This window comes from Lagenorhynchus albirostris, chromosome 9, assembly GCF_949774975.1.
Source record: "Lagenorhynchus albirostris chromosome 9, mLagAlb1.1, whole genome shotgun sequence".
NCBI lineage: Eukaryota > Metazoa > Chordata > Mammalia > Artiodactyla > Delphinidae > Lagenorhynchus > Lagenorhynchus albirostris.
The window spans coordinates 70,161,744-70,176,940 of record NC_083103.1 but is presented as its reverse complement, the minus strand read 5'-3'; the positions used below and the strand labels follow the sequence as shown (position 1 = coordinate 70,176,940).

The window sequence follows — 15,197 nt, the reverse complement described above, 5'->3', positions numbered from 1 at the left end:
TGGACAGATTTCTTTGGAAAACAAACATACATTTGACAACTGTGCTCCAAACTGCTTTGATGAAAGTCAGATCATCCACTGGTATTCATTCGTGCATTCACTTCCATTAACGGTACAGACTGCGAAAGCCAAGTCACAACTCTTAGAAGTGCTCTGGTTCCACAAAATGTGTCAGAGTTAATATCAAAATTCTTCCTTTTCTTTATTTTTTTTAAAGCCTAATTCTCCAGAGAACAACCTGCCCAATTCTCACCTTGCCCTTATTTATATCCATTTCCACTTTCAGGCTGAAGGAAACGGAAGAAAGGGCAGAAACAAAACCAGAGTCTCTATCCATGGCCACTCATGGTCCCTGGAGGGCCCCACCAGCCACCTCAGTGGGGCCAGGTCGCCCTAGTCCCTCCATCTCCCCAGCCTCACTAGCACGCTCATGAAAAAGGCCAAGGTGTGCAAGTCAAGTACACCTTGACTGGTGGTCTCTCCATGGGGTTTCCCACAAAAGGAGTCCATAAGCCACCACATCTCCCATCATTCACAGATCAGAGCAGGTGAGAGAATTTGTAAGCTATGGTGACTCAGTAATGAAGGCAAAAGAACTCCAAGTTCTTCCTCATCTTATCTTAAGCTCTATGCTCTTTGGACCTTTCCACCTCTAGGCAAAACGAACTGAAGTCTCGGCAGGCTGATGGGTTGGATCAGAACACCGAACATTCACAACATACTGAGGCCGTTTTTGCAGCACGCGGCCTGGACGTGGACCCAGTAATCTCAGTCAGACTCAGAAGAGTCTGAGATTACTGAGTCTCTCTGACTCAGAAGAGTCTGTGATGTATTGACCCAACAGCCTGCAGCTTCCCAAACCATCACTATTAATGACAAACTGATAACCCGTTAAGCATAAGGGAATGTGTCAGTGAAATTAAAAGGAGCCCTGCTCTTCTCGTGGGTCAAAGGTAACTTGAACATCACACACTGCTGAACTTCAGATCCAACCCTTGGAGCTCAGGCCACACTGAAGGTGTCTGAAGCAGGGCTGGTGTGGACGCAACTTTGTTTACCCTGTCGGCCAAAGGTTGCACTGCTGGAGTCATGCTGGCTAGGCATGGCCAGGCTCACAAAGGAGCCTTGTAGCTCTGCGGCCCAGCCTCCATGGCCTGTCTGTTACGTCTTCTGGGACATTTTGATGTGTCATGTGGACCCAGCTGTCAAGCCTGGCAATCAGGTCAAATCCTTCATACATTTCTTCTTCTTTTTGATGTCATAACTTTGAGACAAATGACACCGCCCACCAATAACCGGCTAGCCCTCCAGGAAGGGCTTCCCTCCTCCCCTTACTGTGTCTCCCACTCACAGCACATCTACTGCCAAATGACAAAAAGCAAAATGACCCACTTTATGCGTTGCCATTTAACAAAGAATAAAGCCGGGCAGAAGGAAGGAGACTGGGTCTGGGGATATTTTCACTTTCTATCAGGCTCTAGAGGCTGACTTAAACAAATGCGAACTATCACAAACCGGACTCTGATATGATTCTGGGATAAACATCATGGATTATTTAGCTCTGACAAATCAATGTTCTAAAAACCAGAGATCTGAAGATTTATTTTTCTTCTTCAAACCTGATAGTTTTTAAGTTTAAATTTCTCCCTGGCTTAAGGAACCATAAAAGGGTAAGAATAAGAGCCCTCCCGGGCCCCATCTTGATTCCCCAGTGGGGTCAGACTGTGCCCACTGAGTTCTGCTGCCTGTCGGGGGCCTAAAGGTTGGTATAGTGCTTCCCAGCTGCCATCCCCCACCGAAGGCAGGGAAATGTGTCAGCAGCTGGGAAGTAAGTGGCAGGCCCATCAGCCAGCTCTCTCTCTCTGCCAAGGCCCAGTCACTCCCTTTTTGCAAGATGTACGGCCAAAGTATGCCCTGCACACTGCCATGGGGGTGGCACGGGGAAATCTCAGCTCATTTGATTTAGAAACAGATGAATAAAGCCTTTGGTGAGAATGAAGACATATCCATGATAGGCAGTGGCCACTTGTCTTCTCTTCCCATGCTCCATGCTCTCCCTGAGCAGCGCAAGCTCAGAAACATCTAAATGCTGGCGATTCCCAAATGTGTATCTCACGACCCAGTTTCTCTCCTGAGAGCTTGTTTTCCAATTGCCTTATTTCCAGCTGCCCTATTATTCCTCAACGTCCACAGCTAATCAATCATTAAATGATATCAATTCTATTTCTCTTAGCATATAAGGCTCCCCTATACCTATGTCCTGAAACCGAGGTCACCCTCACCAAGTCTTATCTGGACAATGGACCCAGTCCCTGAGGCCCTCCTGGCCTCCAGTATCGCCTTCCTCTAATTCATCCCTCGCTGCCATTGAAGTCAGCCTAGTAAACATCAACACAGTATCTACTGAAAAACACTGGTTCTCCTAATTGTTTACGGATAAATTCTGAACTCTTTAGTATGACAGTCAAAGACCTTCACCAACCGGTCTCAACTTCCCTGTCCAAACACACCTTCTGCTACTTCTTACCCCACCAGTGCTCTGCATTATTGCAGCTCACGCCCGGCAAAACCTCCAAAGCTTTTTGTCTGAAGAAACGGCATCTCGCCTGCATAGTACCTACCGCTACTTCACCTCTACCCCACAGCTCTTATTTATTCTTCAAGACCCAACTCAAATGTCACCTCCTCTGTGAAGCTCTCCCTAAGCCCTACAGCTGTGAGTCACACTACCCTCTCTGGTGCCCTAATGCTCTCTGCATATTTCTATCCTAAAACAGCCCACTGCACCACGAGGATCTGTTAAGATGCTGGTTTCCCCCAAGACGATGCTGGAAGGACCTTGACGGTAGGAACCATATCTTTATCTCTGGACCAGGTACAGGGTTGCACAGAATACCCACTCGGTAAGTGTTGTTGAATCCATCAACAGATGGAGGAGGAATTAAGGCAATGGAGGAATAAGATTTTGACAGTCAGGATACTTGAGCCTTGCTCCAGCTGCCTCAGAGTCGAGTACTGTGGGAATTTAGTTTCTCATCTGTTGAATACGGGGGTGGGGCTATATGATTTCTATGGTCCCTTTAACTCCTCTGTTCTAGAATTCAGACTACATTTTCCTTTAAAATCTACAATGAAGAAAGACTCTATAAAACCCCATGGTAATAATATGTTCCAGGAGTTTGGACACACTCCACAAAGCCAGCCAGGAAAATTGCTGCTCTGCCAGGCCACTGGGCTGAGCTCCCAAGGATGGCCAGCAATGGAGGCTCCTCCCCTAAACTCATAAATCCCCCGCTGCCTTCCGTCACATTTGGAGAAAATACCCAATTGCCCTCTTTTTTGTTTCACTCTGCATATTTTGGGCAAAATGCTGCTTATTAAATATTATGCACAAGAAAACAAACAACGACAAAAAGCTAACACGCCTTGAAAATAATGAGTGCTAAAAACATGAATTAAACCACTAGGCTTACTATGGAAAACAGTATGGAGGTTTCTCAGAAAACTAAAAATAGAACTACCATATGAACCAGCAATTCCACTCCTGGGTATATATCCGAAAAAAACAAAAACACTAATTTGAAAAGATACACACACCCCAATGTTCACAGCAGCATTATTTACAATTGCCAAGATATGGAAGCAACACAAGTATCCATCAGCTGATCAATGGATAAAGATGTGGCATATATATACAATGGAATATTACTCAGCCATAAAAGAAGAATAAAATAGGCGCTGCCCTGGTGGCACAGTGGTTGGGAATCCACCTGACACTGAAGGGGACACGGGTTCGAGCCCTGGTCCGGGAAGATCCCACATGCCACGGAGCAACTAAGCCCGTATGCCACAACTACTGAGCCTGTGCTCTAGAGCCTGTGAGCCACAACTACTGAGCCCTCATGCCACAACTACTGAAGCCCACCCACCTAGAGCCCGTGCTCCACAACAAGAGAGAAGCCACCGCAATGAGAAGCCCGTGCACCACAACAAAGAGTAGCCCCCGCTTGCCGCAACTAGAGAAAGCCCACGTGCAGCAACGAAGACCCAATACAGTCAAAAATAAATATAAGTAAATAAATAAATAAATTTATTTTTTAAAAAAAAGAATGAAATAATGCCATTTGCAGCAACACGGATGGACCTAGAGATTATCATAATAAGTGAAGTCAGACAGAGAAAGACAAATACTGTCTGTTATCACTTACATGTGGAATCTAAAAAATACAACAAACTGGTGAATACAACAAAAAGGAAGCAGACTCACAGGTATAAAGAACAAACTAGTGGTTACCAGTGAGGAGAGGGAAGGGGGGAGGGACAATGTAGGGGCAGGGGATTAAGAGGTACACACTATTAGGTATAAAATAAGCTTCAAGGATATATTGTACAACATGGGGAATACAGCCAATATTTTATAATAACTATAAATGAAGTATAACCTTTAAAACCTGTGAATCACTATACTGTACACCTATAACATATAATATACATCAACTATACTTCAATAAAAAAGAATTCTTTTTAATTAAAAAAAAAAACTTCTAGGCTCGATAATCACCTCGTTACCCCATACTCTGGGGGTGGCTGGTACCTCAGGACGGCCACTTCTGTCCTCGCAGGCTGGGGAGCAGGGTAAGGCTTGACCATCTCGTGGAGCATTCCCGGGTGCTGGTCACTGTAGAAAAGTCCATGCTCCTGGGTCTTGCCCACCGGGGACATCATTTGCTTGGTCTTGAAGGGGTACTCGGGTGGAGGACCTCGGGGGTCCAGCACTTTAGCTGCAGGCTGGGCTGGGGAGGGCCCCCCGCCCGCCTTGAACCCCTTTCCGGTCCCTGGGCCAGGGAGGTGTTGCTTTGCACCGTTCCTCTCCAACGACAGCTGCATGATCCTCTCACTGAGAGAGCGGACGTGGCCCTGCTTGAGCTCCTTCAGCGCCTCGTCCTTGTGCGCCTGTCCGCTGTTGGCGCGGTTCACCGTGGGCCTGCCCTCAGTCCGCGCCTTCTGACTGGCGCCCCCGGCCATGTAGTAGCCGTGACCCACGGCCCCCTGCTGCTGCTGCGGCGGCGGCGGCGGCTGCTGCCCCCGGAAGAACTGGGACTGCGCTTTGGCCTCCTCATACGTGGGCAGTTCCTCGTTGTTCTGCTGAGGCTGCGTGGACCGCACCTGTTTCTCCATCACCGTGTTGTCCACCTGGTGTTCCTGACCCTGCGGTTCCTGGCGTGCCGACTGGTAGACCATTTGTGGGTCTTCTTGAGTGAGGTTTTCCGTGGAAGAAAAGTTGTTTGTGGGGTGGGCTGGTCCTGCACTCCCTGTGGCCTGGTGCTGAATGGCCAGCAAGTTCATGTTCTCAGTCGGGGTACCATAGCGCAGTTGCTCCTGGATCAGCCGCTGTAACACTGTTCCAGCTGCCGCATCCTCGGAACCTCTCATTTCCACCTCTGAGATCCTCAGGAAGTTCGGCGGGTGTAAGTTACAAAGAGGATCCTCAACTAGAAGGTAAACACGGGAAAAAGATGTCAGGCTGTTCCACGCAGATATAGGTCTGGACGTACATGGTGAATAACGAGCTTTCTAACGACAGAGGCATTTAAAGATTTCCAATACACCGTCACTCCCATTTACCCTACAGTTTCTCATGGAAGCATCTCTCCAAATCAAAGTGTCTCTACTACTCTCCCTTCCCTTGCCTACCGTTTTCTCCTAGACCTTGCTCGGGCCTTCAAGCCCCTCCCTTTCCTTTAAGCTCTCCACCGACTCCTTCTCTTCATCATATAAACAGGTCAAGTCTTTCCCAACTTAAAAAAAAAAAAAGAAAAAGAAAAAAAAAACAAGCAAAACTCAGAACCAAACAAAAAGAAACCATCTTTTCACGGCTCTACATAAACCTCTAAGTGCCACCCTGCAGCTCTCCTCCCCTTCTAATCGTCCTCAGAAAGCAATCGATACTTGCCATCTCCACTTTCCGAACGTGCTGTCCACTGCCCTCCCTACCGCTCTGATTAGTAATCATTCCCAGGAGAACTTTCCAGCCTAACCTTTCTGAAGCATTTAGCATGTTGATCATCCACTTCTTGAAATGCTCTCCTCACTCAGCATCCAGGCCGCCCCCTCTCATGGTTCGGGATCCTGCTGTTTCTCCGTACACTCCATCTCCGGCTCCCTTTTCTCCACCTGCCCCTTAAATTCTTTCCCACAGCTCTGCCCTGAGCACTCACCCACCCTCACTTTGACAGATTCTCATCTCATCCACCGCTCGTCTGAACCTACTGACCCACGGCCCACCCATTTACAACCACCAGCCGATGGCCCACAGGTCCTCCAAACTCGACGTGTCTTCCTCAGCCCATCCAAACAACCCCTGGATCCCTGCCTCGTCTACTCTTTGCCAAGCCAGAAACCTGAGAGTTTTCCAAAATTCCTTTCTCTCCCTTACCCCCAACATCTGGTCAGCGCCTGCCTGTCAATTCTGCCTCCGAAATGAAACATCTCTCCCAACTCTCCCCTTTATTCCCCTGCCAGTCTCCAAGTTCATTATCAATAACCACAGTACAACCACAAAAAACATTCTTAAGGAGCATATGATGTGCCAGGTATTGTACTAAATTCCCTCCTTTATTTAGTTTAGTCCACATAGAATCGCATGAGGCAGGTATTAATTCCCCCATCTTACAGATAAGGAGAGAGGTTTAGAGGAGGTAAATCACCAAGGTCACAGAGGTAGGAAGAGACAGATCCAGGATCCGACTCATTCCACGACGAAATCTGTGTTCATTCCGCAGGACAAGCCCGTGGAGCCTCACACCCAAACCATTCCAAGAGCCCCCTCATCTATTTCTCTGACACTAGGCTCTTTTCCACTTCCAAACCCACCCCCTCAGACTCCAACTTATCTTCCCCACTGCCCTAAGATTGTTCAAACCGGAAAACTTAATCATATCACTCCTCTGCACAAAATTCCTCGCCAATTAATTATAGGATGAAACTGACAGTCCATCACAGGGTGTAGCAGGCATTGCTTTGTCCATCCTGCAACATTTCATGCCATCACTGGCCTCCTCACCGGCAACCCCTTGGAGTTCAAGTTCCAGCAATACCCTAAGAAGTTCCCAGACATGCTAGCTCTCTCAGGCCTCCAGGACTTTGCTCCCATCCATCCCCCTGCCTAGAAAGATGCATCTCACCACACCCTTCTTGGGAAATTCCTAGACATGCTTTGAGTGATGGCTCCAAAGCTACCTTCTAAGTAGAACCCTTCCTGCTGTAGCCCAGCAGGCTTGAGCCCTCCTTCTCCAATGTCCGGGCTCCATTATTATACCTCCCTTAGAGCAATCATCACAATGGATGGCACTGGCAAGACTTTGAGCAAATCACTTGCTCTCTTAGAGCTCAACATCCTCCCCTGTCAATAGAGGGAGCTGAGCTAGCCCCTTAGAGATAAGCAGCCTTAGAGACAGCAGCCTTCACTCTTACAATTCCATGCAGTGACGGTTCTTTGTTTTTACATATGCACAGGACACGTCATTTTCCCCCAAACCGTCTTTCTTCCCCAAGGTTGCCTTTTTTTTTTTCTATGAATGGCATCCTCATCAGAGACAACCAGATAGAAATTTCAGATTCAATTTTGATCCTTTTGTCTCCTTTGCTCCCTACATTTAATCAAGTGCCAAGCACTTTTCAGTCCACAGCGAAATGAGGAAAAATGAAGGTGGTGTGATAAGTGAAATGAGGAAAAATGAAGGTGGTGTGATATGCTTACAAGATATAGAAATACACATATACATGTGTATATACCTAGACATAAGTCATTGGGTTTATTGTCTTCTTGGGCAAGGGATTCTGTCAAGGATTACATCCCTCTTACACTTTTCAGTATTAAAATATGAGAAAAGGCGACCGTAGATGACATTTTGAGTGTCTCTGTAACAGCAAAGACTGCAGCCCCAGCTTCCATGCCCTCCGCTACTCCCCGGGTTCCAGTCCCCTAACCAGTTGTCTAAATGTCCTGAGCAGCCTAATATCTCTTGCCTCTGGTCTCTTCTCCTTTTGATCAACACTGTATTTATCTGTATTTGTCTACTAGAATTCAAGCACCAGAGAACACAGAGTTTTATCTGTTACGTTCACATGCCGTATACCCAGTGCCTAGAATACTACCCCAATATACAGAAGGCATTCAGGAAAGAATTGTGGGGGGCAGGGATAAATTACAAGTTTGGGATTAACATATACACACTACTATACATGAAAGCGATAAACAACAAGGACCTAGTGTATAACACAGGGGACTATATTCAGTATCTTGTAATAACCTATTATGAAAAAGAATCTGAAAAAGAATAGATATATAGACAGATAGATAGATATACATAAAACTGAATCACTTTGCTGTACACCTGAAACTAACATAGCATTGTAAACTAACCATACTTCAATTTTAAAAAGTGGTTAAAAAATAATAATAATTGCCAAGTAAAGAACTTTACAGACTGGTTCCTGAAGCTCAACTCTGATCAACCCCAAAATCACACCTCTGTGACCTCAGGCAAATTACTTGGCTTCTCTGAACCTTTCTGCTCTGTATAATGGTCAGGCTTCATACCTGCCTCACAGGACGGCATGTGGAGTAAATTCAAACTTATTCCTCACCTTCAGAGAAGGTGTACAGTAACTGAGATTTAAACCAGAAGTTCAACAACAAAAATTTTTAAACAACAAAAACAGATCATTGAAAGTCCACACAAGATGAATTGCCAAATAACTGTAATAAGTGATGAACAACCCTAGGAGAGCGATTAACAGTGTGGGTTGAGTTGAGCCATCACTCACTCTACAAATACCAACTGCCAACCTGTTATAGTCAGGCATTCTGATAGGTGCTGGGGTTAGGAGAGTGAAGTGGACAGTCCTTACCTTCAGGGCTTAATGAAACAAGCAAATTCAAATAAAAATCAACATTTTAAAATAAAATGAATAAAAATTCAAATAAAAATATAGATCCAAAGGAAAAAGATTTTTTTGGATGAATAATAGAAGGAATGGTGTCTCATTAAGCATGAAAACTACTGAATTTCCTTTTCATAAGCACATTTGGCAAGAACCCTGAGATCTTCTTTAAAGTGGTTTTGAAGATTCCTTTTCATGGTTTAACCAATCTCATAAACCCTCAAAAATAGGCAGAAAGTTTTTACAAAGGAAGCAGTTCCTTCCCGACTATAGTTTTGAATTTCCCTGAATTTCTGAATCATTTGCAAAAAGAGGTAAAAATGAAAGCAGAGAAGAAAAAAAGGAATGAAAGATTCTGGGAAAGAATACAAAAGAATATTTAGGAATTAGAAGAAAATGAAGGCATAAGTGGTATAATTCTGAAGTTCCTACATACTCAGGAACTCTGTTGAGAGGGTCACATATTATAGTAAAACAGTCTATTAAAACCTTGTTAATGTTTACCAAACATTAAAAATAAGGCACCTACCAATACAGAGACAACCAATAATTCAATATGCTGATATTTAAAAGAAGGATAGAGAAAAAATTATGCAAAAGAGCGAAAAATGAGAAACATAAGATTGTTCTGCTTTTCCAACACAAGTGCCAATAAAAGAACTTACCAACTTTTTCCCTGATGCTACTGTTTGCCTCCACCGTCAAAGATGCTTCATGCCTCCCAGAATAGAGCTGAAAGTCTGGGAAAAAGTAGTTGGGGTCTTCCAGAATCTGGATGGGACTACTGGGGCTGTAACAGGCAGGAGGGGGGCCTGGGGGCAGAAAGCAAAGTGCATATTAGTGCCAATGAAGTCCTCCTCTCCCTCTTCGCCGAGCGAGTCACACTAGCTGTTCTCCCACACACATTTCCACTGGCAGTGGCAGCTCTGTCTTTTCGATTCATAAAATTCCAAAGTTACTATTCAGAATCATCACAAGTCTAGCCACCCACCAAAATGACCCGTGAGGTCACAATAACAATTTTCAAGACACGCTGAGTGAAGGCAGGGACCCTTTCTCACAACCTACTTCCAAGGGCAGCAGCAGAAACACTGGCAGAAATCAAGTCCCCTGAGGAACTGGACAAGTCACCAAGTTTGGAAAGGTCAAGGTGGGGGACAGAAAGGAGGGAGGCAGGGAGGCCAGAAAAGGAAAACTAAAAGGGGAAGGGCAGCTGTCTCTTGGAATGTATGAAAGATGCAGAGAGGGGTGGTCATTTTGCCAGACCACGTGTTAGCAAGGGCCTGTCCCAACCCAGGACAGAGCGCTCAGCCCCACTCTGAGGGTTCTGGAGGCTCGTGTGGTGGTGTGAGCCCGGGTCATGGGTTCTGGCCCTCTGCCCGGCACTGACCTTTTTCAGCTCCTCTGTATCTGCTTCACACTCAAAGAGGAGTGTGCTTCCTGTTTCAATTAAACGTGACACTGTGTTCAATTCTACAGTCACTGAACATGAGATACCATGACAGCAACACTGATCTGGCATCTACAACATCATGGGAATACTCAGCAGCATGGGTCTGGGCTGTCTTTCCTCTCTGCACTCGTTTCTTTGCAATGGGCACCAAGTTGAAGGCTCTTTCTGGCAAAAGTAACTTAGTTTACTCTGGGGAAAGAGTCAGGCTATTTTTTTTTTTTAATTAAAATCCTTGCCCCCAAGGATTCCTTAATATACGCAAATCAATCAATGTGATACACCGTATTAACAAATTGAAGAGTAAAAACCATTTGATCATCTCAATAGATGCAGAAACAGCTTTTGACAAAATTAAGCACCCATTTATGATAAAAACTACAGAAAGTGGGCATAGAGGGAACCTACCTCAACATAATAAAGGTCATATACGACAAACCCACAGCAAACATCACTCTCAATGGTGAAAAACTGAAGCATTTCTTCTAAGATCAGGAATAAGACAAGGATGTCCACTCTCGCCACTATTATTCAACGTAGCTTTGGAAGTCATAGCCATGGCAATCAGAGAAGAAAAAGAAATGAAAGGAATACAAATTGGAAAAGAAGAAGGAAAACTGTCACTGTTTGCAGATGACATGATACTGTATATACAGAATACTAAAGATGCCACCAGAAAACTACTAGAGCTAATCAATGAATTTGGTCAAGTTGCAGGTTACAAAATTAATGCACAGAAATCTCTGGCATTCCTATACACTAACAATGAAAGATCAGAAAGAGAAATTAAGGAAACAATCCCATTCACCACTGCAACAAAAAAATAAAATATTTAGGAATAAACCTACCTAAGGAAGTAAAAGACCTGTATGCAGAAAACTGTAAGACACTGATGAAAGAAATCAAAGATGACACAAACAGATGGAGAGGTATACCATGTTCTTGGATTGGAAGAATCAATATTGTGAAAATGACTCTACTACCCAAAGTAATCTACAGATTCAATGCAATCCCTATCAAATTACCAGTGGCATTTTTTACATAACTAGAACAAAAAATCTTAAAATTTGTATGGAGACACAAAAGACCCCGAATAGCTAAAGCAGTCTTGAGGGAAGAAAACGGAGCTGGAGGAATCAGACTCGCTGACTTCAGAGTACACTACAGAGCTACAGTAATCAAGGCAATATGGTACTGGCACAAAAACAGAAATATAGATCAATGGTACAGGATAGAAAGCCCAGAGATAAACCCATGCACCTATGGTCAAGTAATCTATGACAGAGGAAGCAAGGATATACAATGGAGAAAAGACAGTCTCTTCAATAAGTGGTGCTGGGAAAACTGGACAGCTACATGTAAAAGAATGAAAGTAGAACACTCCTTAACACCATACACAAAAATAAGCTCAAAATGGATTAGAGACCTAAATGTAAGGCCAGACACTATAAACCTCTTAGAGGAAAACACAGGAAGAACACTCTTTGACGTAAATCACAGCAAAATCTTTTTTGATCCACCTCCGAGAGTAATGGAAACAAAAACACAAATAAACAAATGGGACCTAATGAAACTTCAAAGCTTTTGCAAAGCAAAGGAAACTACAAACAAGACAAAAAGCAACCCTCAGAATTGGAGAAAATATTTGCAAATGAATTAACCGACAAAGGATTAATCTGCAAAATATATAAACAGCTCATGAAGCTCAATATTAAAAAAACAAACAACCCAATCCAAAAATGGGCAGAAGACTTAATCAGACATTTCACCAAAGAAGATATACAGATGGCTAAGAAGCACATCTTATTAGAGAAATGCAAATCAAAACTACAATGAGGTATCACCTCACACCAGTCAGAATGGCCATCATCAGAAAATCTACAAACAACAAATGCTGGAGAGGGTGTGGAGAAAATGGAACCCTCTTGCACTGCTGGTGGGAATGTAATTCAGCCACTATGGAGAACAGTATGGAGGTTCCTTAAAAAACTAAAAATAGAATTACCATATGACCCAGCAATCCCACTACTGGGCATATACCCAGAGAAAACCATAATTCAAAACCACACATGCACACCAGTGTTCATTGCAGCACTATTTACAATAGCCAGGTCATGGAAGCAACCTAAATGCCCATCGACAGACGAATGGATAAAGAAGATGTGGTACACATATACAATGGAATATTACTCAGCCATAAAAAGGAACAAAATTGGGTCATTTGTAGAGACATGGATGGATCTAGAGACTGTCATACAGAGTGAAGTAAGTCAGAAAGAGAAAAACAAATATCGTATACTAATGCATATATGCGGAATCTAGAAAAATGTACAGATGAACCGGTTTGCTGGGCAGAAATAGAGACACAGATGTAGAGAACAAACGTATGGACACCAAGGGGGGAAAGCAGCAGCAGGTGGGGCTGGTGGTGTGATGAATTGGGAGATTGGGATTGACATGTATACACTGATGTGTATAAAATAGATAAGTAATAAGAAACTGCTGTATAAAAAAATAAATAAAACAAAATTCAAAAGTTCAAAAAAAATAAAAGGCCTTTTCTATTAAAAACTATATATATATACACATATATATAGACATATATATATGGTAGCTAAACATGAATATCAATTAGATTAGTTACAAATACAAGGAAAAACAATTTAGAGAGTTAACGGCTAAGGACATCTTAGTGCCTTTTCCGTTAACGTGTGACTATAATGGATCATTGTATAGTTTGCCCTGGTCTTCTCCTCGTCACGTGTAGAATTAATCCATATCAAAACTTTCTTGTACCCAAACCTGAAGGTTTGTCCACAGCTGTCCAAAGTTTACCTCGACAGCTTCTCTTCCATCCTGGATATCCTTTCCCTAGCATTCTGGACAATGAACCCTCCCCTCTGATTCTCCACTGTTGGTGGAGATAAGATAGATGGTACAAAGCATGCCAAGAGACTTCACAGGGTGGCGGCCCCTCATTGGGTCATCAGAATCCAAATTTTGCCAATTCATTAATTTACCATGAGAAACACAACCGCCAGAGGGAACAGTCTCTTATGCCCTCCAGGCCAGCTAGCACATTTACTGTTTTGACATTTCCACAAGAAGCCAAATTACAACTTGGAAGTTGCATGGTGAGCAAGCAATCCCAGTAAGGGAGGTAGATGCATGATCAAATGATGGATGCGACTAGGTAGGGTTGTCTGATGCCTCCATATCCCTCAAAGGAATTTTCCCACCCAGACACCCAAGCCGCACCCATTTCACGGTGGCAATTCACCCGAGTTGTAGACAAAGCTTTTAGGAAAAATATTATCTGAGATGCTTGTGTTACTGACTGTGGAACCCGAAAAGGAGTGGGCAATACCAAGCCTCAGAATTAAATCTGATTACTTTGGTCTATAGTTCCAACAGAAATTGTTTCAACATTTAGTCAACATGTGCCTGGTATGTTCTAAGTGCCAGGCGCCATGCTGGAGTGATAAACAAGACAAGAACTCTGCCGTCAGGAGTCTCAGAACTCATTAGGAAGCAGACATGTTGGCTGGCAGTTACGAGGCAGGGTAGCGTTGGCTGTAACAAAGGCTTGTTCTAGATACAGTGGGAGCTCAGGACAAAGGGCCTAACCCTGCCTAAAGGTCAAGACAACCTGCACAGAGGCCAAGGAGCTTAAGCTGATCCTGCTTCAGTATCTGATTTTCACAAGGAAAGAAAATGCATTTTTCTGATTATGTATTACCAATAATACAATCATATAGAGGACTGCTGTTAGTCTTATGGTACGTTTCTGTTTAATTTTATACATTAAGATTTGTACATACAAATTTGGAATCACACAGTGTCATGCTGCTGTCACTTAGCATGATAACATGAGTTGTTCTCCTGTGATGTAATAAAAATACATTAAAAAAAAAATCCTTGCCCCAGAGGTAATTCCATTAGAAGAAAAATCCTGTTTACAGCCATCACTTCAAACAGGTCATTTGCAATTTCTTGCTAGGATTGTTATCTACCCATTTCCCATAAGGCCCAAGCTAGTAGTAAGCAACTAATTATTCTAAGAGGCTGTAAGATGGAAATTTACTCAACTTCTTCCTGAGTTTCTCTGCCTCAACCCATGAAATAATATTTGCACCTGTGCTCACATGTATCATAAGCATTCAGACTAGAGAGAAAAAGAGAAAAAAGATTTTGACAACCAGAATATTTATCTTACAATGTTAAAGTAAATAATGTAGTTGTGACTTAGATCTTAAGGATGAATAAAAACCGAGTGTGAATGACATACTATGTAAAGATCAGCCTAAAATGACAGTTCCAATGCCTGTGACAGTATCTGTCAGTGTTCTCTTTTTGGCCGACCGACAAAGGACTACCCTGGGAAGAAACTCAGCCCTTTCTGGGCCTCATCTTCTACATCTATAAATCTAAAAGTCAAGGCTAAAATTAGGAATCATCGATGGCCTGGATCCAAAGGCAAATCCTGGCCTGGCTTCTACTTCAGGCAGGTGGAAAATATTGGTGGAAAGTTGGAGAGACGCACAGAGCAACCTTGGCCACCTATTAGGATCACCTGGGGAACGCTGCCAATGCCAGTGCCCCAGTCTCACCCAGACCTAGTCAATCAGAATCACTGGGACAGGGCCCAGGCATGTGTATTTTATAAGGCTCTTCATATGATTCCGATGGGCAACCACCGCCGAGAAGCCCTAAGCTAGATGGAGAACAGTGCACACAGGCAAAGAAACAAAAAACACAAACACACCTCTGCACCCTCCGCCTCTCTCCCACCAAATCAGAG

The 15,197-nt window shown here is 43.7% G+C and overlaps 1 protein-coding gene across 12 annotated transcripts in view; it reads right to left on the bottom strand.

Annotated features, from left to right (window-relative positions):
• AMOTL1 (angiomotin like 1) overlaps positions 1–15,197 on the bottom strand; it is a 175,471-nt gene that overhangs the window by 64,775 nt on the left and 95,499 nt on the right. For all 12 annotated transcript variants that reach the window (XM_060160238.1, XM_060160240.1, XM_060160247.1 and 9 more), the window contains 2 exons: positions 9,612–9,758; positions 4,562–5,492 (listed from right to left, as the gene is read on the bottom strand). In XM_060160238.1, the coding sequence (XP_060016221.1) occupies positions 4,562–5,492; positions 9,612–9,758 (1,078 nt within the window). The remainder of the gene's footprint in view (positions 1–4,561; positions 5,493–9,611; positions 9,759–15,197) is intronic.